At 37.6% G+C, this 27,499-nt stretch overlaps 3 protein-coding genes and 1 non-coding gene across 5 annotated transcripts; 2 read left to right on the top strand and 2 right to left on the bottom strand.

Annotated features, from left to right (window-relative positions):
• Positions 1-191, bottom strand: LOC132128955 (U2 spliceosomal RNA). Its single transcript, XR_009428425.1, has one exon. It is a non-coding gene; the product is annotated as a U2 spliceosomal RNA (small nuclear RNA).
• A 693-nt stretch (positions 192-884) lies between these two features.
• Positions 885-6,001, top strand: LOC132116343 (transmembrane 4 L6 family member 5-like). Of its 2 annotated transcripts, XM_059525153.1 has the most exons (6): positions 885-1,249; positions 3,475-3,540; positions 4,843-4,923; positions 5,135-5,277; positions 5,415-5,604; positions 5,890-6,001. In XM_059525153.1, the coding sequence occupies exons 2-6, from the start codon at positions 3,511-3,513 to the stop codon at positions 5,905-5,907; spliced, it is 462 nt and encodes a 153-aa protein (XP_059381136.1). In that variant the 5' UTR covers positions 885-1,249; positions 3,475-3,510; the 3' UTR covers positions 5,908-6,001. The 2 variants fall into 2 exon arrangements, with proteins under 2 accessions (XP_059381136.1, XP_059381129.1); XM_059525146.1 differs by lacking the exon at positions 885-1,249 and having other exon boundaries at positions 3,226-3,540.
• Positions 6,002-17,107: 11,106 nt separating this feature from the next.
• On the bottom strand, positions 17,108-25,783 carry LOC132116282 (N6-adenosine-methyltransferase subunit METTL3-like). Its single transcript, XM_059525055.1, has 11 exons — positions 25,322-25,783; positions 24,740-24,927; positions 22,291-22,740; positions 22,031-22,206; positions 21,583-21,796; positions 20,477-20,664; positions 19,654-19,692; positions 19,463-19,571; positions 17,678-17,743; positions 17,466-17,578; positions 17,108-17,336 (listed from the first exon to the last, which is right to left on the bottom strand). The coding sequence occupies exons 1-11, from the start codon at positions 25,428-25,430 to the stop codon at positions 17,225-17,227; spliced, it is 1,764 nt and encodes a 587-aa protein (XP_059381038.1). The 5' UTR covers positions 25,431-25,783; the 3' UTR covers positions 17,108-17,224.
• A 77-nt stretch (positions 25,784-25,860) lies between these two features.
• LOC132116290 (ribonuclease P protein subunit p20-like) lies at positions 25,861-27,362 on the top strand. The gene is made up of 2 exons (XM_059525067.1): positions 25,861-25,959; positions 26,550-27,362. Exon 2 carries the CDS (start codon positions 26,570-26,572, stop codon positions 27,011-27,013), a length of 444 nt encoding a protein of 147 aa, XP_059381050.1. The 5' UTR covers positions 25,861-25,959; positions 26,550-26,569; the 3' UTR covers positions 27,014-27,362.
• The last annotated feature ends 137 nt before the right edge of the window (positions 27,363-27,499 follow it).

Genomic DNA, 27,499 nt, shown 5'->3' with positions numbered 1-27,499 from the left:
GGGGGGTGCACCGTTCCCGGAGGTACTGCAATACCGGGTCGATGCGTGGAGTGGACGGAGCAAGCCCCTATTCCATCTCCCTATTCCAAAAATCAATTTAATATATGGTGCCCGGGTAGGGCACGTATCAGATATTAAACTGATAAGAACAGATACTACACTTGATCTTAGCCAAAAGGCCGAGAAGCGATACCCACAAACAGTCAACAGCAGGAAACAGATTCTTTGACGCAGCAGATATGACGACGGCGTGTTTTATTATTGTTTCTTTTTAACCGACAATACTCTTGTACATCATGGTATCTTGACTACACACTCGTATTACCACTTGGTAATATCATTTAGTTTTTAAAAAATCGGAGCTTTCTTCAACAGAGGCTGAAAGGAGGCGTGTGTATTACAGTGAGGTAATGTGCTTTTTCACCAACCAGAAGCTTAGAAGCAATTCTAGGACTGTAATAAAATAAAGCTGTTGTCATCATAAAACGTATCAAACGGAAATGAAAATAAAGTCACTCGGAACATGACAGCAAAGGTAAAATTCACGGGATTTGTCGCGTTAACGTGAAACATCGCCTTCAAACGCAGGAAGGGTCTGCCCCCCAGCGGACAAAACAAGAACTACCCTTCAAACAGCTCAGCGATGACGCAGTTACAAATAAATCATGTTAAATACATAATACTTCTAGGGGAACTAAAGATATACAAAACAACGCTATGACTAAATAAGTGCATACATCGTGCTTTTTTCCTGATAAACCTAGTACAAGCACATGCAGTGTCTCATTCCTTAAACTTTTTAACACCATTAATAAACATATCATCTTAAAATTTACTACATGGACACGGAACCACATTTGTATCTTTGAATCAATATATTTAGACCCTGTAACTTTACTCAACTAGCAGTAACGTTACAAGTTTACAACGCACTGCTAACTTAAATGCTCCAGGGCAAATTATAGGCTAACATTACTCATCTTCATGCTAATTACATAGGCTAACTGAATTTTCAGGTAATATCATCCAACAACACACATATTTTATGTCAGATAACGCAATAGTTGAAACAACACCTCGATGTTATAAACTCATATGTTTTGAGTTCATATAACCTGTCCTTCATGTTAACATTAATTGGATGGCATTAACGTCACCTGAATTTGAACTAGCAACATCGAAAAACAACCAATTGAGAACAAATCGTCGACGCCTTCGACAAAACACATCAAATAACATCTGACTTTCGGTTAGTGTTACACAATAACTTGTTTTAAATGACTTACCTTGCTTTGAACCCGAGCAGTTGTGACATTTGTTAACACTCAACGCTTCAAATCCTCTCGCGAACTCGAAAAAAGCTCACGTGCACCCGTTAATGACGTCACAGATTTACGTATCCTACAGATTACAGACCAACAAGGCCAAATATTTTAAATATTAAAATTTTATCCTCCTTTAAAGTTTCAAAGAGTAGTATTTTATTTCTAGTACTTAAAAAAATGTATAAACAAGTTTTACTGTTCTACCGTTACCCCTGGGCGTCGTGACGTCATTCCTTGGCGTGGCCGCCATGTTAATGGCCTCCTTTACTGCCACTCGGATTACTACGCATTGTTTAGACGTACTCCCTCTCAGCCGTGTGTCTTAATTTTATTAATTAAAAATCTATTCCAACCATGGTAAACCATTGCTGGATTGTGGGTTGTAATAGCGCAACCTGTTTTTATACAGTCTATGAGCGCAACACATAATCGCCATGGGGAAATAAATGAGAATGGATTAACTTTCCACCGCTTTCCTGCTTGGAGGCGCGACCACGGAGACCGTAACATCTGAATATTAATTTATATAGCTTAAGTCACCATTGACCATTGAAAATAAGGGACATTTCCCGGGCTACTCATCTAAAACACGGGCAGATTTCAACGTTCATCTTTGACAGGTCCGATGGAAGGGCTTACGGGATATTTTACAGGAAAAAAAAATAAAACGGGAAGACAGCGGGAAAAGAGCTCAAATACGTGAGAACCCCGGGAAAAACGGGAGGGTTGACAGCTACTGACTAAACTTTTTAAACACATAGTTAAAAGCACACGTGTGAATGGTTGTTAGCACTAATGGTTACCAAACTAGGAGCTATGTGGAGCGCAGCTTACCTTTGTCCGGATTACTGTATACTGTTTGCCTGCTTTATGACCTGCAGCTCCTGAACCCATCCATTTGTGAACCACACATGAGACTCCAATGACTTGTAGCTTCCGAACTGTTCTGAAGTGTAGGCGCTCATAAAACAAACAAGGTAGCCGAAGATATCCGTATTGCAAAAGTGCGGCAGCAAGTCGTCGTCGTTGGTGGCGCTCCACTCTTTGTTGGGAATTTCATATAGATCCAAACCATTAATAGTGCCGATTTTGTCCACATTACAGTCCCTGTCATCCCTATTTAGCGTATCCCTGTAAATCCCACAGCATTTCGCGATTTTAACATCTTTTTTCTTTCTCCCACTTCTTCTCGTTCGACTTGCTGTATGTTTCCATTCGCGAGGCCATCAACATGACCGCTACGTCCCAGAATGCAACGCGGCGCCCAAGCCCTATTATATTCAACAAAGAAAAAATATACTTTTTTTATGACTACTTTTAATGTCCATATTATTTATTTTCTGTCAAGATGTCCCTTCAGTCACCTCAACAGTCGTTTTAACCCTTTTAGGTATTGAAAACCATTGCTAAAAACTATTTTGAGTTTTACAGTAAGCTTCTGTTAGGGTTTAATGTTCCATGCAACTTTTTTGAAAAGAATGTTATTTGTCTTAATTGTCATGGTCCTTTCAAGCTTTTTCACACTTTACAATCCTTTATGAGAACATCTAGCCTATTAAAAATGTTATTTCAACAAAAAGTAAACTACTTAAACTGAAGTGTTTTAGTGAATGGTACTGAATGAAGAATATCTGAAAAGAAATGACGATGCAGAAGTATCATTAACCTTTACAAAACCATTATAAATAAAGTGCCATTTATAACACAAGATATTATAAAACAGGCTGTATAACGGGCCTTGTTGTTTTATCAGGATTCATTTTATGGCTTTACTGTAACTATTGTCCCCACACACCTTACACTGATCAAACCAGCCACAATACACGTACACACGTCAGTAATTATCCAAACCAGAAACTTCAGCCACTTCCCACTGTTACAGTAATGCACCATAAATGGCACTGATAAAAGCACTGTAAATATTGTCAAGTCTTAAATGGCATTCTGTGCAATCATTCAGAGCCTGTGCTGCACTGAGAAGAACACAGCCTTTGACAATTTCTCCTGATTTATAACGTTTTCCTTTTTATACAGATCCATTGCAATGTGTACTGGGAAGTGTGCACGGTTAGTGGGGCTAATTCTTCTGCCCACAGCTTTTTTGTGTATTATAGCCAATATACTCTTATTCTTCCCTAATGGAGAACAGCTGGAAACTGGCCAGATTTCCCTTCAAGTCTGGCTTATGGGAGGTGTGCTCGGCGGTGGACTAATTGTGAGTAATTCAGTCTGTTAAACTGATCTCATCATTAATGCAGCGTTTGCCTGAACTTGTTTCCTAAAAAACTAAAACAAATCTGCCTGTCTTGTATTTATGAGATGTACTCACGAAAGCTGTCACTGGGGTGCTGCTTTTTTGAAAGGTACAAATATTAATATGCACCAATATGTATACTTTAGGTATTAATATGTACCTTTAAGGTATTATATACACCCTTAAATAAGGTTCAAATGTGTAAAAGGGTAGCACCCCAGTGACAGGTTTTGTACCTTTTAATTTTCTGAGAATGTGAGATTATTAGTGGAGTATTAATGTTTAATGTTTAAATGAACAGGCCTAACCTGGTCTGATGTTTTAGGTAGAACATCAGATACTTCAAACACTGCGACAAGGCTTTGTGTGCTATTTATTTTATTCATGTCTATGATAATACATGGCACACCAATCAATAAAGAAAACAAGTATGGTTGAATTAGCATTATAAGTCAATAAGAATAAAGGAAATTTAGATTGGAGGAAGAAAATATATCTGCGGTCAGCAAATACAGTGATGAGAAACAGTGGTCCACCATGCAGAGCTTCACCGCTCAGAACGGAATAAAACAGGTACAAAATCTGTCACTAGGGCAGTACCCTTTTCGAAAGATACATGTTTGTACATTTTTTTACACTTTTTTTACCCCTGAAGGGTGCATATAAGGTACATTTTAGTACCTTAATGGTACACACACACACACACACACACATATATACGTGTATATATATATATATATATATATGACCAGATATGACCAGGATGGATTAATCCTGAGTAAAGTTATGTAAGCTGGCTCTGGATCACATCAAGCAATAAGTGCATTTACAGAGGAACATGCTATGAGCAAGTACACATATCACAGAAAAAGTAGACTGAGTCTAATGTGTGATTAAGCGCATTTTGATAAAACAATCACTCATAAAGGTTCCAAAAACTTGATTTTGCACAGTGATGTCAGAAGAATTTAGGGTTTCCCAAAGAAGCATTTAGTGAACAGTTATTTAAAGAACACATTTTCTCAGTATGAAGCACTTTTTAATAATCAGAAGAGCATTTTTTCACTTTAAAATATGTTAAAAGTTCTTAATGGAATCATGGATGCCAATAAAGAATCTTAATTTTGAATTGTTCAGTACAAATTATTTATCCTAGATTAAGTCATTTACACAAACATTGTTTAACCTGCTTTACGGCAAACCTTATCTCGTTGAGATCACAGTTGACGATAAGTTAATATGCACTCACTTTTTATTCATCAGATGATGTGTCCAAGCTGCTCAGCCATCAGAGCTGGGGGCAAAGGCTGTTGCGGGGCTGGTTGTTGTGGAAACCGCTGTCGTGTGAGTAAATCTGACAAAGAAAATCACCCTAAAATGTAACAATTAACAAAAAAATTTAAAATCACTATCATTCACAACAAGAAGCTCACTAGTGGAGCCGTACAATTTGAAAACATATAAACAACATTCTCTTTTGCATATACAGTATATGCAGTCTATATATAAATGTTTTTGATAGTTTAATGTTTCATGTTCTTTTTGTTTCGTTCAGATGCTGAATTCTGTTTTCTCTTCTGTATTTGGCATTGTTGGGTCGGCCTACTGTGCCTCTGTTGCCATTGCAGCAATGGCTGTTGGGCCTCTATGCAAAGACAAGAATGGTGATTGGGTATATCCCTTTGAGGATATGGCAAGGTAAGAACACCTAAAATCTTAAAGAAAAATGAAATGAATGCAATGGAATTGCTGTTCTTTGTATGGCCACTAGGTGAGCTCTTATCCTGCACTTCAACTAAAGCTCCTTCTCTCTTCTTTTCATCTCGCTGTAACAGGAACAGCAGTTACCTGGGGGATAAGACCACATGGTCCGAGTGTGTCTTTCCCGAGAATGTGGTTCTCTGGCACATCGTGCTGTTCTCCATCCTCTTGGGACTGTCTCTGATCCAGATGATACTCTGTGTCATTCAGGTTGTGAATGGATGTGTAGGCTGCCTCTGTGGAGACTGCCGGAAAAAGAAATCGGTAAAGTTTACACAACAGCATTTCATTTTACAGTAACACTGAAACAGTTGTGAGTTTAATTTCTTGAACAGAAGCTACATCTGACAGACTGGCATGTAAAAGAGAATCGCTTTGTGCTGTCTATTAAACAGAATACTGGCAGCATGGACAATAGTCTCTGTATTATAACCAGCTAACACAGACAAACGAATCCAAACTGTGTAAACATTCAGATCTCTCAACACTAAATAATAAAGAGATGCCTTTTTTATGTATTGGGAATGATAGTTCTTCTTTGTATAACAGGATGAGGGAGGTCTATGAGATCTGCAGAGGAGGAATACAAAAACAAATCAACAACCATTCAATCTGGAGCTTTCTCACAACACTAACTACTTGCAATCCAAGCCATCACTAATGTACTAACACACATTAACTAACACACATGTTGTGTGTAAACTTTATTTTAACTTTATTATGTGTTTAGTGCTACCGTAACAGTAAATTATAATCAAATATAATAGAAATTGTATAGAAATGTAAAAATTATTTGTCTTTTTTTTTTTTTTTTTTTTATAAACGCTGTGCATTTTGGAATACTTAATCATCAGGTCCTAATGATACACTACAGCCTTATTTTTTTTTTTTTTTTACAATAAACATAATTTGCTGACATTTATTTTGTCTCTCATGAGCCATTATTAACTTGAGTAATGTCTATCATTAGAGTTGGCCTAAGATTGCATGAGAACGATATTTCTCTACAGGTTACAGAAATACCCTGAGTGTTTTCTTTTTCTGGTGTTCTTGGCAGGAGGCATCAAGTGTGTGAGTGTGAGTGTGTGTGTGTGTGTGTGTGTGTGTCTGTCTTTGCTTTTCTATTTTCTAGTTTAGTGCAGTGAGACTCTGAAACCTTTGGCTGGCTGTTTTCCATTTGCTTTCTAAAAAAAAAAGTCTGATAAAAACCACCATGTTCCTTTCTGCTTTCCTCTCTCCATCTCGGCATCTGTGTCATTCATTCTTATCACAACTCACTGCTTTCACTATTGTAACTCTGACACCGGAACAAACCGGATCTTGCAGCACGCAAAGGAAAACAGTAAGTCAAACCCCCTGGTGGTTAAAACCAGACCTGCAGCTGTAAAAACATTCATAAATTTTAACCAGGGAGTGTTTTAAGGGGCATTTTCAAAAAGAGCATCAGATATCTTTAAAGTACTCAAAAATGTATATTGCTATTAGCTCCCTGAACTCTGAGATACTTATCGAGTCTATAGACCCTGTGCTCATATTTAGCTCATAATCGTTGTTAGCACAGCAGCCCTCCACTCTAATTGCTAATCCTGCGCACAAACACCTATTTGAAGCTCATGCTAGGATAAAGGCTGCAGAATCTGAAAACAAGCTTACAGATTGCCCAGACCAAGCAAACTGATCATTGTAAACATGCCATATATGTCTCAGCCACAAGGGGAGCGAGTCAACAGCATGTCCTAGTACACATTACTAAATCAGCTTAATGTATAGACCTTGTTCCAGTGTGTTCCAGAAAAGGATGTTCTGTTCTTACTGAGATTACATATGTAAACATACTGTACACATAATTGCATGACATACTGTACATATAATGATGTAAATGTATAAATATTTTATTTGAATTCTATATAATTAACCCTAATGTTTTGGTCATTTTGACCTGGAGAGGATTTTATTTTTTGTCTAGTTAATGTTGAGAGGCGGTTGTACTAAAGGCTTTGGCATGGACCTGGCCAGACTAATTCGATGGCCATCCACCATTTATACACAGAGAATAGGCACGAAACACTCATCAACTCCCACAATGGCTCCAGATAACAGCAGAGGGGAAACAGACCAGAAATCAGACTGAATGGAGCATGTGAACGGATGTTATGGAATTTATTAAATTCAAACCATTCTGTTTAAAGGTTCATTCAATTCATATTTAAACTTGATTTTTTTTTGTATGCCTTTAAGAATGTAACATACATGCACACACTTGAGTTTTTGTAAAATTATCTTGAATTTCTGAAGAATCATCAGCTTTATGTCACTGCACATCTTTCTCTGCGTGATTCATTACCTCTGAAATCGACAAATAACATCATAGTCATTATGGTTTATGTGAATGTAGGAATTTGACACTGCCTTGTTGTGAGCTCACACACACCCCAGAGAAAAGTGGGTGTTGAGGGGAGGTGGATTGTTGACAGGGACAAAATTAGCGAGGTGGGGGTTGCAGTTTTGGGGTGGGAGAACAGGGTGGGAAAACTGGTAAAAAGCGATTCAAGCCGGAATAGGGCAGATATTCTATGCACTGACACCAAACAACAGCATGCATGTAAGCTCTGCTGCTTTAGTGTGCATGAGAAAGTAAATACTCATTAAATCACTCATCTTCCTCCGAGAGTTTGCACATATGCCAACTCAAATAGAAACCATCAGGCCTGTCATTTCTTTTTGGGTTTCTGCAGAGGATTTTTGTCATTCTGTTTAAACTATTGCACTTATTCTAGCTTGTGATTTATAGAACAGTTTGTTCCTCCAACACATTTTTTTTTCTTTAGCTTATTTATCTCTCATTTTGAAAGTGTATATCATAAATCAAGTCTTTTCTATAATAAACACTTATTAGAGATGGTGTTGGTCATAGGTAATTATTCTTCTCACAGTGCCACACAAAGCAGGAGACATCACCAGCGATCACCAGTGATAGTGGGAGAAACATTATGGAAAATACATGTGATTGGATTTTACAAAAACAACAAAAGATCTCTGTCCATCACACTAACGCTGATTAAACATGATGCTCTCTTATTATTTGCAGTATTAGGCAAGTGACAAACCATCTTTTTTTAAAATGATCTGATTTAGAGACAATGCTCATGGAAAGTGAAGCAAAACAAAACAAATCAAAAGTATACATCGTATCTTAACCTGTGATATCTGACCTCAACAACACTATTTCGTTAAACAGCCTGCAGTCAAACAATCAATCTAATGTATATTAGGTATCAGATCCCATTTCATGTTCATGACAATCATTCATTTTTTTTCTTACATGGGTAAACAGGTTTTTAACACAGGGTTTGGGATGCTCCCTATTACTGTCTAACAACAAAGTTACAAACATATATTTTGCTCTTAAGCATGGAAGTAGAGTTATAAATCTACTTTCTTTCTGTAGATGTCAAAATTTAAAAAAAAAAGAGAGAAGGGAGGAGCTAAACAGGAGAAACAAGAAGAGAAAGAAATTAAAATTAAACTTGGAGCATTAATATGGCTTAATTTTTTTCCTTTATTTTTTTTAGGTCGAAAATTATACATAAAAGGGAGTTGGGTTCAGATAATGAAATGGTTCTCAACTAACTGAAACATAAATTAATTAAATAAATATAAATCCCACAACTCAAATCCCAAAACAATTTCCTGCTTTCCCACATGGATGATGAGAATTCAAAGAAAATCTCAGAGTTTATTTATCCTTTTAACACTGTTCTTAAATCAGTCTTTAAATGGAAATAACTAAAATAACTAAGTCTTTAAAAGTCTTTAAATGGAAATAACTAAAAGATAGGACAAACTTCAGACTGCTCTCTGATCAGTAGCATATGGGTTAATGCTATTGGTCCTAAATCACACAATAGTTACCAGCAATGGGGGGCCTTGCCCTTCAACCCAGATTGTGCAGCAGACTTGATGTTCAGAATTCTAATTGGTTTGTAAATTTCCACCGGAAAAGAAAAACAGCTAACAGAATGTCAGCTAGAAAATAAAAATGAATAAAGGTGTAAATACACATTTCCTGGTCTATGCTGATGTCACTGGTATACATGTTTCTTGGAAGTGTAAAGATTAGCTTTTTTTGTGTGTGCTTGATCTTTTACTCTTGAGAAGTTGAATGCTATTCAGATTGAGCGTATGAAGTAGTGTTCGATGTTGCCCTGAATGTAAACTGGAGCCATGGGGACTTGTGGAGACTGGTCTACTGCCTAAAACTGCAGTTATTTTAAGCAAAAATGCAAATGGCCAAGAGTTGTGATCTAAGAATATCTTAAACACACTATAAAACTCTGATTATGCGAAATAATAATCATAATAATATTAGTAATAATAAAACTTCTAAACACTTTAACAATGATGATAAATCTAAAACATTAAAACATCTTAATGGTCTTGTGGATGAAATCTTAAGTACAGCATGAGACTGAGGTTAACATTTTCTCAGTGGCTTCCGATACTAATGCATGAACATGCCCTCAAGAACTTGCACGTGAGAAAATTATAAATAGTTTAATAAATTGGTCCTGAATAGTTAGAATGTTTTTCTCATGCTGAGCTGGAGACGTGACAGCACACAAGCAAGCTACTGAGTGAAAGAGAAGGAGGAGGAGGAGGGAGAGAAAGAGGAGGAGGGTGTGCTGCTCAGATAAGCTATTTAAAGCTGTGCTCAGACCTGAAGCTTTTAATGTTGTCGTAGCTGAACGGGTTCAATCATTGCCAGTGATCTGTCAGTGAGTTGGAGAACATTTCAACTATCAATTGGAATCTGAAGAATTCTTTGCGTGACGTGCCAGAATAAGTGCGTTTCAAAAGAACAAACGGTGAGTCAATTGATTAGACTATTTAATATTAGGCTGTGTATAAAACTGTACACACTGAATTATACAAATATGTAAAATTCAGTCCTATAAAGGTTGTTAAACAATATGGAGGTGTGTCAAAGAGGGAGTGTCTAACAATATTCATCTCAAAGTTGCTTCAGGTAAGAAAATAGGCGAAATGTTTTTGAAATAGTTAGTTATTTTAACAAGAAAACCTCTTAAGCTGTTAGTGGAAATATATAATTTTATTGTAAAACTGCTTTTGTGTATAAATTACCGCAGCCTATATAGGCTGTAGCGTAATTGCTTCCAACAAGACAATACATCTTTACAGTAAAATTTTTCAAACTGTGTTTAGTACGAAATACAAATCAACTGTAATTTATCTGCAATGAATGCTGCTTGTGTTTTACGCTATATTTTAAGTTTTTAGGTAGGCTAGCCTAATCTGTGAAGCATTGTTTGTTTGTTTAGTGAACACTGCAGCAGTGTTTGTTTATTTGTTCTTGCATAAAGTCAGATTTAGATTAAAATTATTCTGGCTTTATGTTTTATCATCTATTTTACGAATAACAGGACGCCTATAAAATATAGCCAGACAGAAAAATATCATTCCACACACAATCCATGAAACCTTTTAACACGGGTTTTAAGGATTTTTAGGCTACATGTGAAAATTTTATTTTATTCAATAACCTTGCTGCATGCACATGGAAATCACAAGTGATCTTGTAAACATCCTTTCATATTTAAACATTTATATGCATTTTCCTCCCCCCCTTTTCCCTGTCACACCACAGCGTGCTCGAGTGTCACGTACTGCACATACACACACAGCAAGTCTCAATGGGAAAGCGCGTGAGCGCGCTCGAGCATGCAGCCAGGCGGGAGAGGGGGGAGTAGCAAGCGATTTAAGATTACATTAAAATCATAAAAGTCACTTAGAGATTCTAACACCTTTGAAAGCATCAACACTCAAATCTATGAACTTCCTGCAAGAACTAAATCACATGCATGCGTCAAAAGTCTATTTTTATTTATTGGACGCCAAAAAGGGCAATCAGCCTCATAAATATAGCCTAGCCTACACCACGTAAACAACGAAACTGAAAACTAGTGATACTGAAAATAGGTCTTATTAATCATTTGGATATTCACCTACAGCTCACAGTTTCAGATGTGAAATTAGACCTACAGCTTTGATCAGAAGAAGGAACTTAAAGAGGTGTGAATTCACAGGTTATCCTTATCTCCTTCAAAAATGCTGAAGATGTTATTGAACACACAAGCTTGTTGAGAAAAAGGCGGTTTGCTTGAAATGATTGGAAAGGCATGAATCCTATGCATTGCTGCAATCCACAGTCCAGGAAAAATCCTGTGGTGCTGTAAATCAGTGAGAAATTATGTCTCAGATGACAGCCCTGGTTTGTTTCTGAGGGTGTGTAATTGAATGTGTGCATAGCCAGTGTCCTATTCTAAGAAAGAGGCTATATGAAGGAGGAGGCAAAGTATAATGAAGTGTCGTAACTTTAGTACATATGTACACAGCCTATACTGATACACAAACACATCTCACAGTGTTTGGTAAATGACCTGGAGTGGGACATCATGTTAGGTCACAAGTCTAGATGACAACCCTATAAGGATTTTCTCTGTGTTTGTGTGTATGCTTTATGTATACAAGATCTTGCTTGTAGTACATTTATAAGTGCATGTCTAGATCACTAGTAAACAACTTAGCTGTAAATTGTACACTAATTACATAATTTCTTCGTCTCTGGGCAAAAACCTTGCCAAAATTAAACCATTAGGAAAGAAAATGTAACATTTCCTCTGTTCTGTAGCCTCCTTATCCACTTTTTCCCAAACTGGTTTGGGCATTTTTTCTTTCGCTTTTCGCCATAAACCGAACACACAAAGAAATAAGAATGGAATCTTAATTCCCCTGATGAACGCTTCCACATAAATTATGTTTTGCTTGAGTTATGAAAAAGCGAGAGGAATGTTTAGGATAGGCACAAGAAGTGACAGAAATGTGTGTGTGTGCATTAACTGGAACAAAGGGAATAAGAAAAACATTTGGTTTTCAGCGTCAGTATTGGCAAATATTTTGGACACAATGTTCTCCACAAAAGCTCAGATGTTTGTGGTTTGATGCAAGGACTGATGCAAACCATCTGAGGCTGATTTTTACACCATTTATCAAACACAGATAATTTCATCTGCAATCTGAACTGGTGACACTTCATGCCTATAATGAAAAGAAGACATTTGCAGAAGCCTGAAAACTTGAAATGAAAAAAACTTGAGTTAAATCAAGCAGTCCCTTATCATGTAGCCTCTTTAATTAATCAAGATCTTAAAATATAAATCAACAAATGATCATAATGCTAAAACTCAAATCAAAGAGCAAAACAAATGCTCATAACATGCTGTTTGCAGGCAGATCTGAACAGATGTTGTTCCAAAATGTTCACTTTTCCACAAAACAATGAGCTATTCCAACACTTACAAAATTCACACAACTGATTTGCAAAAGACATTTTTTTAAATGTTTGGCCATTAGCTTTTAAAAATTAAAATTCAGAATTGTGCACGTTTTGTCCTCAGGCAATTTAACGAAGCTGAACAATAGCATGAGAGAACTCCTCTGATTTATGAGTTCATAACAGAAATAAAAGGGAGGGGATGAGTAGGAACAGAGTGTTATGTATGACAGTGAACGACAATGACATGTAGTGACATGGTTCTGTAACAAGTTTTACTAACACACAAACACTCTTTAATGCGTGAGAACGACATGTAGTTGGATGGAAAACATGTCCTGTTTTTTTTTTTTTTTTTTGATGTTATGACTTGCATTTCAAGGCTGACAACTATGATCTCATGACCTATTACACAAGCTTTATTTTTATGATCTCATTCAGCATGTATTATTTTAATGTGCAAACATTAACCCAAGAATAATATGCAGCTCGGCCACTAAGGTATTACATTGGTTTCTGGGGCAGACTGGATTCACAGAGCATATCAGAACAGTGTAAATGCCAAGTCATTAAAAATTAACCATTAACCCTGTATACTACAAAACCAAAGGCCAGAAAACCCTGGGAAAGGGTGATAAGAGGAGCACTGGTCACTTCGTCACAAAAAGCTCTTAAGAAGACATGTTTCTATTTGTCTTTGGATAGGTTTCTGATGAAAATGAACCAAGTCATACACTAAGTAAATCAATCTGTAACCCACATACTCAACAACTGCAGGGCATGAATCACTTCAAACACGAGTTTATAAACTAATTATGAATAATACACTTTAGAAGCTGTCAAAAGTGATTCATAAACTGCAAGTCGAACTCCTAATAGTGCCAAGATGGCAAAACTGCCAGCCTCTATCAGAGAACTTGACCTGGCGTGTAATACCCCATGCACGGATTTATTCGATCGGATGACTCCGTCTCCGTTCAGTCTCACTGACGTCGTTGCATTGGATTAGACGGCAGAACAGAGGTTTGCATACACAAGGCTGTAATGAGATTATACAGTAGGCTACAGTACATACAACCAATAATCAAAACAAACAACAGCGGTTTTACCTTAATGACCACAGTAGCAACAGGAGGGCAAAAAACAATAGACACTTTAGCTAGTTTAGAAATGTTAGTGGTGGACGAAGTACACAAATCAAGTACTTGAGTAAAAGTGCAGATACGTGTAATAAAATATTACTCCAGTAAAAGTACTCCGTTTTGAAAACCAACGGATTTTCACCATGAAGAGAAAAAGTTTTTTAAAGTTTGTTGTTGTGCACAGTTATATAAATGACATGAGAATAAGGCCTGAAGTAAGGAAGAACATTTTAAGGAAAATATAATTATGTTTTCATATTTTCTTTTCTTCTCAAACCTTGTCTATGGTGTAAAAACATCAGAGGACATCACTTCCCACTTTGATAATTACTGTAGTTACCATGTTCTGACCATCACATCATTTCCTTTCCCTCCAGATGTAATTTATCTAGGTGGTTGAATAAAAATATTTGGACTTATATCTAAAAAAAATACCTCAATTTAACACCAGCAAGCTTGTTAGCTAGACAGTTAGCATTAGCTAACAATATTTATTATTTTCAGTATGGTTATGAATAAACATTCATATCTGTCTACTCGGCTAGTTAATCCAAACAATATAAAAATGTATAATGTTGATAAATAATATAAAAACAGACGTCACATAGGACATGCATATAATTTAAATAAAACTGTTAACATTACGGCAGCTGGGAATTTGAACGTGCAAGAGTTATTTTATTTAATCTGTGTTATTTTAATGTTTCGGGTTTTTTAACAGAAACACTGATGTTGATGTGTCTGCATTCAAGCATTTCAGTGGGCTTGAATAGATCACCCTTTACAGCAGATTTAGTTCACAAACAACTGACAGTTTTGATCTAAATGTGATTTTCAGTTACAATAAATAGTCCTAAAATTCGACATTAGTAACTTACTTTTAGCAGCATCAGTCGCGCGCACGCGCTCACTCACGGTTCTTACTTGTGAATTCATTTCACTGGAGACTCGCGCTAAACGGTTCATTTGAATCATTGAGTTGTCGCTTCGAGAACAGCTGCAAACGGATCATCCGAATTCGTAAAATGAATCGTTTGGTGCGATTTGCGAGCCGATTTAAAAGGTTCACTAAAAAAGAATCAGTTCGTTCTTGAATCAGACACGGTTGGGGCACGTGATATATTATAAGGAGTAAAGATAAAGAAATGTAGGGAAGTAAAAACTACGATCTTGTGCTTTGGAATGTACTGAAATAAAAGTAATAGTTACTCAAAATAAAACTACTCCAGTAAAGTACTTGAAAAATGTAATTAAGTACAGTAACGAAGTAGAGCTGTCCACCGCTAGTTATTTGTGATATAGAGTCATGGCAGGTCACAGTCGGTTTGTCTAACATGTATTTCTCTTGTCTGTAGCTCCCTCTAGTGAAATGGGTGTGAAAATGCTGCAGTGCTTTCCTTTCTACAGACGCTGCAAGGAGAAGTGCAAAAAACAGTGCCCTCCTGAGACGGGTAAATCATAATCTCAGACTTTATCACTTTTTCAGATAAAGCTAAAAGGCAATTGAAAACCTGGTCAAATGATAAATTGGTAGTTGACATGAAATCCGTGTCCTCTCTCTGTGACAGCATAAACTATATATGTTTTTTTTTTTTAAGTGCATTAACATTTTATTTTTATTATGTTTTTATGAGGTGTGACGATTTTAAATTTTTATATTATTTTTTTTTATGAATGGAGATAATTATATAATTTTCTTTTCTGCTTATTCAGCAGTAGCAAGTGAGGAGGTGAAACCTCGGCTGTGTTCCACTACCTCCTGGGGCAGTGAAGGGGACAGCAGCTGCAGTCCGAGGTGCCCACAGGCCTATTTTTCCCACAAGGCTCGGCTCTCGCTGAGACACCAGATGGATAGCAACATCAATGCAGTGGATGCAACATACTAACTTTGTTCTGCAGGTGGTCTCTGGAGAATCCAGATTTACAGCCCCAGTCCAGTTTAAGTTCCTTACTGGAGAGTTTTTGCAGGGAACTGGAGAATGAGCCAATAGGAACAAGAAACATGGAAGTTTGCCTCTCCTTGCACGCCCATGGACACTCATTAGCATCAGCTGTATGCATTGTAATATCAATGTCAAGATACTTGTCTGAATTTCGGTACAGCAATGAGTGTAAAAAGGTACAACTGAGTGCAATTGGGTGAAAGGGATATTTAGAAACAATCTTAAGAGTTATGTTTACATGATAACCATTAAGTGCTTTTTTTCTAGCCTGTAGCATTTGCCCTCCACAGCCTAAATCTAAATGATCTCAACTAGATGCTGGTTTTATCTGTGGAGACACTGACACTATGATGCAATTTAATTTTTTGAGTCAGATATAAATTTGTTCAGGATTTTTGATGAATAGGATACCTAATAATATCAACCACACTTTGCCTTGCTTGTCATAAATTTAGTGTGTAATGTGAAGCAACAAAATGTTTTTTTTTTTCACATTAACAGAAAGGACATTTTTTAAGCTCATTTGGCTTTCTATGTAAGTGTTATTTTCTTTGCCTTGCAGCTGCATCAAGGTCCATTAACATAGTGTTTATAACACAGCCCTGACTTTAATTTCATTTTTATTGTGTACAGATTTCAGGGCTTTTTGACATGCCATGACCATAAACCAATTTAGCTTGAGGGGTGTTTTTGGAACAATTCTAAAAATGATGGTTATTTCACAGACTTTATGTAATTATGAAATTTTGCTAACTAATATATTATTATGAAGATGGCCCAGTTTCTAAATCTTTGTAAGGCTTTCTTCTTATTGCATGCATAAAACTATTGAAATGAATGGAGATGTTTGTCATGATCCACTCATTGCTTCTGTTACGACATGTTTGAAATAACCGGTTTACCTACTAGTGATGTGTATCTAGACTTCTTCACTTTGTTGTGTGCACATGTATTAACATTTGTTTTTTAAATGTTAAACGTGGATTTTTACACTCAAACCCAGTAAAAGAACAGAATTCACTAGACACTGTTACACCTTTGAAGTCACAATATGAAAGAGAAGATATTTTTGGTATGTTTTGAATGCAATGTGTAAATCAATTTTATTATATTAAACAAAATGTAAAAAACAGCAAACTAAATTATAATAGAATTAAAACAGCACATGTCCTGTTGCTTTCACTGATGATTGTAAAAAAAACAAATAAAAAAAAAAAACTTTTTCAAAAAGAAACATGCATCTTTTTTTTCATACAATTCTAACAAAAAAGTTGTCTATAAAGAATTACCTGTGAAATCATTAATCAGTCTGTACAGAATGACGACCAAAATGTGGTTCAGTGTTTTTATTTTAAAAAAGCAAAGTGGTATAAAAGTTTGTTCTTTTACTCGTGAATCCTGTGGCAGAGTTCAACCAATAGCTGTACATTCTCTCACTAGCCCAGTCCTCACATGTTTTTAGGTTTGGAGATGACTCCGTCAGGGTAGCGCTTCTTAAAACGTGCAACTACTTCAGGGTCTAAAAGGTGAATACCGTCCAGCTGATTACCAAGAGTTATCCTGGAAAACGAATCAGGGTGCGAAAGATCAGAGAAAACTAGCAAGTTAGCAATAAAGCGAGGCATCACATCTGATTACTTAAACGTGCACTTTTTGGAAATCAAAAAAGTTCCTGAGCGTCTGACTCACCAGTTAGGCTGCACATTGTGTGGTCTCCCAAACAATTCAATCTTTCGTGTACCAGGTGACAAACGCTCAATCATTCCATAGATTTCATCTGGTTTATGACTAGTGGAGCGGACCTTTAGATGTAGACAGATGACAGATGTTATTTTAGTGCACTGATCATCACTGACTTTAAATTCATCACTGTTTTATCAGCAATACTGGTTAGGACTGACCTCTGCCACTATAACATCACAATCAAGGCCTCTGTTAAAACCTTGTGGGTTTCCTTTTACTCCCACCTGAACAAACAAACAGAGAGAGAGAGAGAGAGAGAAAGAAAAGGAAAGAATACAAGTAAGGTATAATGTATATTCACAAAAATATTAAGCTGTTTTCAAATGTAATAATAATTTATGGCTGCTGAAAAGTCAATATATGCAGCCTTGAGAAGATCCCTGCAGAAATGGGGATAGATTCTTGTATAAACAGGGCAAATACACACTGGAAAAGGAGATCAGAGTAGCAAAGAGCAATTATACTGGAAAGCTAAAGAACCAATTATTTTCCAGTGATCCTGTTTCAGTATGGAAAGACCTGAAGGAGATCACCAACTACAAGACACCATCCCCCAGCACTGTGGAGAATCAACAACTGGCAGACGATATGAATGAGTTTTAAAGCAGGTTTGAAAAAAACACCCCCATGCTTCATAAGCTCCACCATCATCCCCGTCCCAAAGAAATCCAAAATTACAGGAATAGATGACTACAGACATGTGGCTCTAACGTCTGTGGTCATGAAGTCATTTGAAAGACTAGTTTGGCTTGTCTGAAGGACATCACTGGACCTTACTTACTTGCCTCTGCTTTTAACATTATCATCCCAAACCTCCTCCTGCCCAAACTAACTCAGCTCTTCGTGCCCACCTCCATCTGTCAGTGGATCAACAGCTTCCTGAGAGACAGGCAGCAGCTAGTGAGGCTTGGAAAACTCTCATCCACCACCTGTACGATCAGCACTGGTACCCCCCAGGGCTCCATCCTCTCCCCACTGCTCTTCTCCCCGTATACCAATGACTGCACATCTGAAGACCCCTCTGTCAAGCTCCTGAAGTCTGCAGATGACACCACACTCATCGGCCTCATTCAGGGTGGTGACGAGTCTGCTTAAAACAATGGAGATGATCGTGGACTTCAGGAGAAACCCCCTGCTCTCCCCTCATTCCCCATCATAGACAGCACAGTGTCTGCAGTGGAGTCATTCAGGTTCCTGGGCACCACCATCTCCCAGAACCTGAAGTGTGACAATCACATTGACTCCATTGTGAAAAAGGCCCAGCAGAGTTCAACCTGCCGCAGGAGCTGCTGAAACAGTTCTACTCCACCATCACTGAATCTGTCCTCTGCACTTCAGTAACTGTCTGGTTCAGCTCAGCTACCAAATCTGACCTCAGAAGACTACAGAGGGTAGTCCGGACTGCTGAGCGAATCATCGGTACAACCCTCCCTTCTCTCCAAGAACTGTACATCTCCAGAGTGAGCAAAAGGGCCAGTAAAATCACTCTGGACCACTCACATCTAGCACACTCCCTCTTTGAACTGTTGCCATGTGGTCGACACTACAGAGCTCTGAGCACCAAAACGACCAGACACAGGAACAGCTTCTTCCCTCAGGCAACCCATCTCATGAACACTTGATAATAATCTTGGATAATACACTATACACTATATATATATATATATATAAAACACTATATACATTACCTATTTAACACCATACTTGTTTACATTTAAAATTTGCACCTGTACATCATAATTGTCGATATTATATTTAGTTTTTGCTTTTTTGCCTCTTTTGTATATTTTTATAGTACTCTTCTTATTATCTGTGTCCTGTCTTAAAGTCAGTCATTCTGTTGTACTGTGGAGCTTCTGTCACTAAAACAAATTCCTTGTATGTGTTAACATACCTGGCAATAAAGCTCATTCTGATTCTCATTCTCATATTCTCACACATACCAAGCAATGCTCTTTGCCATGATTTAGCCAGTGTCCAGTCCTCCCAGTACGAATGATCCTCTGAAGCTGGTTAGTCTTTACCCAGATAATCTCATCGACACGCTCATAGCTAATTGAAAGACAGAAAAACAAAAATATTAGTTATATTTAAAGAGATCACCATCACATTTTCCACATGTAAAATCACCTACCCCCATAAGCTTAGACACTCTCTGCCCAGCTCCATAGCTCTGTGAAGACAGAAAATGAACTATTGTTGACCTGCATTTAGTCTGTTGGTAAGACGGCATTAAATTACCCTTTTTTCAATTCTTCAGATCATTTATTTATAGATAGCTGACCCTGAACCACAAGACCAGTCTTAAATGTCAATTTTTCAAAACTGAGATTTATACATCATCCAAAAGCTGAATAAAAAATAAATAAAAAACTTTCAACTGATGTTTGTTTTTTTTAGGATAGGACAATATTTGGACGAGATACAACTATTTGAAAATCGGGAATCTGAGGGTGCATAAAATTCAAAATATTGAGAAAATCGCCTTTAAAGTTTTCCAAAGTAAGTTCTTAGAAATGCATATTACTGATCAAAAATTAAGTTTTTATTTTACAAAATATCCTCATGGAACATGATCTTTACTTAATATCCTAATGATTTTTTGCATAAAAGAAAAATCTATAATTTTGGCCCATACAATGTTTTTTTTGGCTTTTGCTGAAATTATACCCAAGCTACTTGGTTTTTTGCTCCAGGGTCACATATGATTATGGAAAATGTATTCAGACACAGATTTAATCAATTGTGCAGAGTTATTAAAAACCTTTGGAAAATGTATCTCTGAAATACCAAAAACATCTGTGATATAATCACAGATTTTTATTACAAGATGATTTGTCTTTGTATTTAGGTTTACATTTATCAGTGTGATAAATAAAAGTGATGCAAAATCTTAATACACTTAGATAAAAGGGTCTTAAGAAGCATTGTGCTGAGTCACTCCCCAGAGCACCTACCTTCCTGTCACCCAGAGGAAGAGGAAACCGTCATCCTGCAGAATAGGAATGTTGAGTTTCCTCATCTCGTCGTCTGTGAGTGTTCCATATGGAAGCTCCATGTGAATGTCCCATGGCGGGTCGGCCATCACCACTGCAAACTTCCCCAGGATGGACACATCCAGAAAACGGATGTCACAGCAAATCCACTGAGAAGGGGATAAGGTTAGAGGACATAATTCTGTTATGTCTCAAAATAAAAATGCCAATCACAATTTTAATAAAAAAAAAAAAGTTTTTCTATATGTAGACAAATACAAGAACAGTGACAGCAAATGTGAGAATGAAAGAAGAATGCTCTGAAAGCAATTACAGGACAGAAAAACATCTAGGTCCAGTTATATCAGCTGTACATAAGTTACAACTATTTTTGATTTAAAGTTACAACTTACACACCACTTCTACTTTTGTGTTGCACCATTAAACTTACTCTACATTCACACTGAATATTAACAGACGCTTTCAAACAGGTGTACCTACATCAGTAGACTCTTGTTAAACCCGGTAGACTTCAATCTTTTAGACAGAGAATAATGTTGACATTTACACTTGCTTATAATTTGAGAGAGAAAACATGTGAATCATATGTGAACGAGTTACTCTGTTAGCGTTTCTCAACAAACTCAGATTGCAGGTCAAATAAATCAATCATAATATATATCTAATTTCTTTGCATTTGTTAAAAGAGGCAAAATAAGTTACAAGGATTAACTGAAATTGGCATTGCAACAGATCTACTGCTCACGTATCATGTATTTGAAGGCTGCCTTTAGATCACTGAGGATACACGTCATTTGACTATGCATAACTTTCCAAAGCTTACAACCTATTAGCTAAAGAACAAATGGTGTCACCAAATAAAGTACTGAGTTAGTTTCATGCTAGTTAGTAGCATACTCTCTCTAGTGTAGACTTTACATTCCAGTAGGAGTAGGAACTTATGAACCCAGGAGAACATGTCTATTCCTATATTATAGTGGTTTCAGCTAATTTGGGCTTCAAGTCAATTACTGTGTACTATAGCATAATAGAAGCTGTGGAACAGGTCAATATATATGATACTTTACCTGTGAAGGAAACAACTTGCCATCGTTGCCGTCTCCCACAGTGGAGTGCAGTCCAAGCTCAGTGGCCCCTGCCTGGGGCCCCAACATGTCACCCTCAGCTTCAGGAGGGCTGTCAATCTCATAGTGCACATATTTACAAGTGTCCATGTGGAAACAAGTATTCAGAAAGGAGCAGTCGCCAAGGCTCTCATCTGTGTGTTTGTTGATGATTCGCCTTTGAAGGTTGAATTAAAACATGTATACATATATAAGGCTAAATTATTTGTTTATAATACGTTCAGATAATATTATCATAATCCATAGTAAAAAATATTAATGATGATTATTTTTACCAGTTTCTAAATGTATGATTATATAGTTAATTGATAGACTATTAGAATTCTAATTTATAGATATTTTATACGGTTATTTGTTTTAATGAGAATTTTTGCAGTGTTTGTGCACTGACCTGAAGTGCAGCTTGGTGCAGGGCTGAGGTGTGTCGCCCGACTGCACACACTCTTCTTTCGTCCCATGATCACAGAACTCCTGCACTTGAGCTCTGCCTCGCGATCGAAACTTCTCCACAATCGACTGTTCCTTTGCTGAACTGGTGTTTAACAGCTCTAGGATCTCTTGGCTCACCTGAGGCACATGTATACATACATCAAACTCCACATACACATAAATGCACAAGGATTTTATGGACTTGCCGCTTAATTATTATACCTTTTTGCTTTGCTGTTCCTTAGTGGACTGCTGGCTCAGTAGACTTTCAATCTCCATGTCCAGATGAGATGCTTGTACTTTGCTGCTCCGCCCTTTTTTCTCAGGCCCGCCCCCTCCAGAGGATCCTGTAAGCTGCGAGTTCAAGGCAGGACCCAGTGAAGCAGAGGATTTTTTAGGAGGTGAAGATGGTGCTTGAAGCAAAGGGGAGGAGCCAGGGGCTCTTTTTTGATGGATGATGTCATCTCCTTTTCTTTTAATGGCAGTTCTCTGTGGCTGGGCTGTGCTGCCAATCATTGCCCATAGTTTGGTGTGGTCGACTGAAGTGACGAGGGTCGAGGAGGAAGAGGACGAGGAGGCGGTGATGGACGGCTGCCGAACTTCAATAAGTTCTTGGGCAGAAAATTTGAGGAGGAGACTTTGGATGCATGCATGGGAAACTACAGACTCAGGCTGAGTCAAAGATGCAAATGAGGGAGATTGAGAAGGACAGAAAGACAAAAAATTATTTATATTTCTATAGTATTCACAACAAGTTTAGATAAATGTGACAATTTATGTTTCACATTGTCCATATACTTAACAGTTTTAACAATTTTACAATTTTGTTTGGGAGGTAGTAAAAATGAGTAGACCTACATGTCCAGGTTTTTGACTGGGAGTTAATGATACATGGGGCAACTTTTTTTGAGCAATGCTGCTTGGGCACTTTCACACTGATAATGGGTAACAAATTGAATACTTTAAAGGGGTAGTTCACCCAAAAATGAAAATTATGTCATTAATGACTAGGGCTGTGCAATATGGACAAAAAAAACCTATCACGATTTTTTGATCCATTTTGCGATTTCGATTTTAATCACGATTTTGACACACACAGACATGCTTTACAGTCATAAATGCATTCAGTATAAATTTGAAACATATTTCCAAAAGAAAACCAATGAGAGCTTTATCAAAAAGTTGTAACATGTCTCTAGAACAGACTTAAGTCAAAATAATCACTAAGTAAAGATGTCAAACAAAATCAAGACATATGGCAAAAAAATTATAATAAAAAAATAAAATAAAACCCGTGGTCAGAGAGTGTTTTTTTTTTTTTCATGCATTGGTCATAAAGCACACTGTAGCGGTGCCTCAGGTGTTATATGTTTTGCCCAAGGTTCACACGTACTCCATCTGCAGTGCGTATACAGTAAGTTATGTGTACGCGGTTCAGAAGCAGCAACGAGAGCGCAGAGCATTATTATAACGCGAAAGCACATTAAAATAATGCACGAGCGCGAATCTATCCACTCGCACGCAGATTTCCTTTGCTCTTTTAACAAAACCAGATGCGCGTGCTCAGATCATAAACTGTATAAGGCTCAGATACACACTGCCTTACAACGTGTCTCCTCTCACTCAACCTGTGTCCTGTACACTCACAACTCTCTCTGTGCTCAAGCGCAAGATATTAAATCTTTTTAAGATTTCTATTAATAACCTTTTCTGTTCTCATCTTTTACCGTGTGCAGTGTGAACGTTCTGTTCCGTTAACATGGGCTCGAAAAAAAAAAGGCTACGCATCACAGACAGAGTGTGTGAACCTGGAGTTAGGCATATGCCCAGTCTGCTCTGTTCTCGTGCTCCACTTAGGCGTGCTGCATCCTGATTGGTTCAGATAACATACTGCAGGAGGTCGGGGCTGCGGAAAATCGTGCTATAAAGCGATTTAGAAATCGCGCACACTCGAATCGCGATTTTATTTCGATTTCGATTAATCGCACAGCCCTATTAATGACTCACCCTCATGTCGTTCCAAACCTGTAAGACCTCTGTTCATCTTCGGGACACAGTTTAAGATATTTTAGATTTAGTCCGAGAGCTCTCAGTCCCTCCATTGAAACTGTGTGTACGGTATACTGTCCATGTCCAGAAAGGTAAGAAAACATCATCAAAGTAGTCCATGTGACATCAGACAGTTAGAATTTGTTGAATCATTGAAAATACATTTTGGTTCAAAAATAGCAAAAACTACAACTTTATTCAGCATTGTCTTCTATTCCGTGTCTGTTGTGAGAGAGAGTTCATGATGCTGCTGACGTGTTATTTGGTTCTAACTGACCTTTTGATGTCACATGGACTACTTTGATGATGTTTTTCTTACCTTTCTGGACATGGACAGTATACCGTACACACATCTTCAATGGAGGGACAGAAAGCTCTCGGACTAAATCTAAAATATCTAACTGTGTTCCGAAGATAAACGGAGGTCTTACAGGTTTGGAATGACATGAGAGTGAGTCATTAATGACATCATTTTCATTTTTTGGGTGAACTAACCCTTTAACTGGATACTTTAGATCAGTCGTTGTCCCTTTGTCTTACCTGGTTGCCCTGCAACATTGCTCAAAAAGTTTCCCTGTGTATCATCTCCCATAGTGTACACAAGCATGCACACAGATCTTACTGTGTTTAGCTGGTTGGTGATAGCTAGGGAATCAGTTGGGAGAGAAAGACTCAGTTCAGACAGGTATCCCAGCAGCCTCTTCTCTAGTTCTGGGTCTGGAGGCTGCTCAACGTCCACTTGTGGAGGACTCTGAAGCGCCGGTCCAGGGCTGTCACTCCTTGCAGATCCACCCTCAACACCTCCAGTCTCTGTTAAAAACAAGGAAAAATGCACACACACACACACACACACACACAGTAGGTGGCACCATAGAACCACTAAATGCACAATTGCAAAAAAAAAAAAAAAAAAAAAAAAACTTGATTCATTCTTCCTTTGGCATGCATTTAAAGATAGTTTCAGCATCATGATACCACACTTCTGACAGAATCCTGTGCGGTCTCTATATTCAGCACTTGATATCAAGCTAATAAAGCTGAATGTATGAACAACATGGTTTGCAATGATATCTCTCATTACATATCCAGGAAGTGTTTTATTTAATAATATAGATATTTTTTTACAAATATCTCAAATGCCATTTATGGTACAGTTAATCGTTTTGCAGATCTCACAGCACGTGACGTTAGTTTATCAACACACCGATGCCCAGTTGAGTTGTCTGAGTGTCTTTTCTTCTCCTCTGCAGCCTCTCGCGCAGGGAATCCAGCTGCTTTTTGTGCGCCTGGATGTGACTCCATGTGTCTGACATAGCTTGAATGAAACTAGATAAACAGTAAAACTAAAGAACAGACAAATTAGACAGATATTTCATAAAGTTCGGTTCACTTATAGTAATCCCGCGCTGAGTGACTGTTCTCTCCGGACACACAATTCCGCAAAACCGAGTGAATTTCAAAATAAAAGACCCTCAAGAAGTAATAACCGCAATTTTAGCAATGTCCGCTTTCAAATTAGTACTGAGACGAATAGACACAGTTTATTCTATTGTGCTTAATTTATAATGATATAATATACGAAATTAAAAAACATATGTTTCATCCAATAATACAGCAGTATGTATTATGTAATCGAACAGAGCGTCTTAAGGTTTCAGTTCCTGTATAAGTGAGCGGTCTTCCGGTATATGAGGAGAGAAGACAATACTGCAAATACACAGATGGTGTTGGTAGATACACCTTTAAGTAAAGCGTAAATAAAATTAAAAGAAGAAATACGAAGATTCATTTATTTACCAGCTAGTTTGAGTGCAGCTGAAAAACAAGCCCATCTAATTCAAGGTAGTACTCGCTCTCAAAAACAAATAATGTAGTATATGGATAATGATGATTATGGCTTAGTTATTTCTAGGGAACTGAGAACAGGTTTCATTAAAAATAAATGCCAGGACCGAATGTTTACGGAACGGAACGAAAAACAGTAACGTTAATAGTGTTTCATTTATTTCTGTTTCGCCACGCCGCAACGGTGTAACGTTAACGTTACAGTTAAACAAACAGCGCGACCGACGATTCATGAACGAGGACTCACATGAGTCGGTTCTTTTTAATAGATCTCTAACATAGAGTGTAACGTTAGTCCGATTCCGGAACCGATTGACTCATATGAATCGGTTCAATCAAGTCAATCAAAAGACTTTTGATTTAAACAAACAAAAGTCGCCATTTATTTAGCTATTTTGTACTAATTGATATGTAAACCTAAATAATGAATATGTGAATATATTCAGTTGCTAACCTTAGTGCTAATTTATAACATTTATGAGTGTTCACAGGTCTGCTGTGTGTCATTTTCACTCGCTGAAAACAACAACAACAACCACAACATATCATCATTAAGCGTTGATTAACTTCTTGTTCTTTCGGTACAGAACTTTTCCCGTGTTTTGACATGGCTGAGCCACGCATCCCAGTGTCCCCTTCTGTAGCCCATAACCCGATGGTGCCCGCCCCAGAGGGCCCAACGCTTGAGATGGACCCGATGGAGTTCACCCTCCGCAAGCGTCTGCCTCGCAAACTGCCCAAACGACGGAACGACGTCTACGTCAACATGAAAACAGACTTCAAGGCCCAGCTGGCGAGGTGTCAGAAGCTTCTGGACGCTCATAGGGAAATCTGCATCCACGGTCTGGGACTGGCCATCAACCGGGCCATAAATATCGCCCTGCAGCTCCAGACGTCCAGCCAGGGTGCTCTGCAGCTGGCGGCCAACACGTCCACCGTAGAGCTCATAGATGACCTGGAGCCCGATGACCCGGATGAGTCGGCGGAGCCGCTCACACGCACCCGTAATAACTCCGCAATACACATCAAGGTGTTTTATCCCAACCCATAGAGCCAGTATAAGTATTAACACAACAAATGACAACCTCAAAGACTTCATAAACATTCATGCAATGTTCGTGTTATGTGTGAGTGGTTTAAAGGTGATGTCTGTTTTATTTTGCATGACTCTGTTCTGGTTCGGCCTGAAGCTTATTTAATTTCTGTGGTGTTCTTGAATGTTTCATTTGAGCAACAATGTAGAAAGGAAATGTGCCGTATCATATATTTTTCCCACCTTCAGAATTATATGTCAGATTATGTATTTGTTTTCTCATGTGTAGTGAAAATGTAACCAAAAGATCACGCATCAGTTGTGTTTCAAAGCTCAGTTAAATGGAAAGTAAAAAGACATTGTTAGACTGTGGTTTTCCTCTTTCTGTTTATAGTTATAGTCTATTTTAAGGATAAATTATTCTATGTATAAATAAAATATAAAATAATATTATTATTATTATTAAACTTTAATGTTATAACTTAAGAATAATACCCATATTGT

The sequence above is a fragment of the Carassius carassius genome, chromosome 3 (assembly GCF_963082965.1).
Source record: "Carassius carassius chromosome 3, fCarCar2.1, whole genome shotgun sequence".
NCBI classification, from domain to species: Eukaryota; Metazoa; Chordata; class Actinopteri; order Cypriniformes; family Cyprinidae; genus Carassius; species Carassius carassius.
Note: the sequence above shows the minus strand (reverse complement) of the source record. Positions and strands in the feature narration are given on the sequence as shown.

Bases quoted from the DNA above. Each gene is read 5' to 3' on its own strand.
- LOC132116343 (XM_059525146.1), top strand. From the start codon at position 3,370: ATGTGTACTGGGAAGTGTGCACGGTTAGTGGGGCTAATTCTTCTGCCC. The intron at 4,924-5,134 runs GTGAGTAAATCT...TGTTTCGTTCAG, and splicing joins GTTGTGGAAACCGCTGTCGT to ATGCTGAATTCTGTTTTCTC. The intron at 5,278-5,414 runs GTAAGAACACCT...TCGCTGTAACAG, and splicing joins CCCTTTGAGGATATGGCAAG to GAACAGCAGTTACCTGGGGG.
- LOC132116290 (XM_059525067.1), top strand. From the start codon at position 26,570: ATGGCTGAGCCACGCATCCCAGTGTCCCCTTCTGTAGCCCATAACCCG.
- LOC132116282 (XM_059525055.1), bottom strand. From the start codon at position 25,430: ATGTCAGACACATGGAGTCACATCCAGGCGCACAAAAAGCAGCTGGAT. The intron at 20,665-21,582 runs GTAAAGTATCAT...TCCCCTTCTCAG, and splicing joins GCAAGTTGTTTCCTTCACAG to TGGATTTGCTGTGACATCCG. The intron at 19,693-20,476 runs GTAGGTGCTCTG...CTGTCTTCACAG, and splicing joins TTCCTCTGGGTGACAGGAAG to AGCTATGGAGCTGGGCAGAG.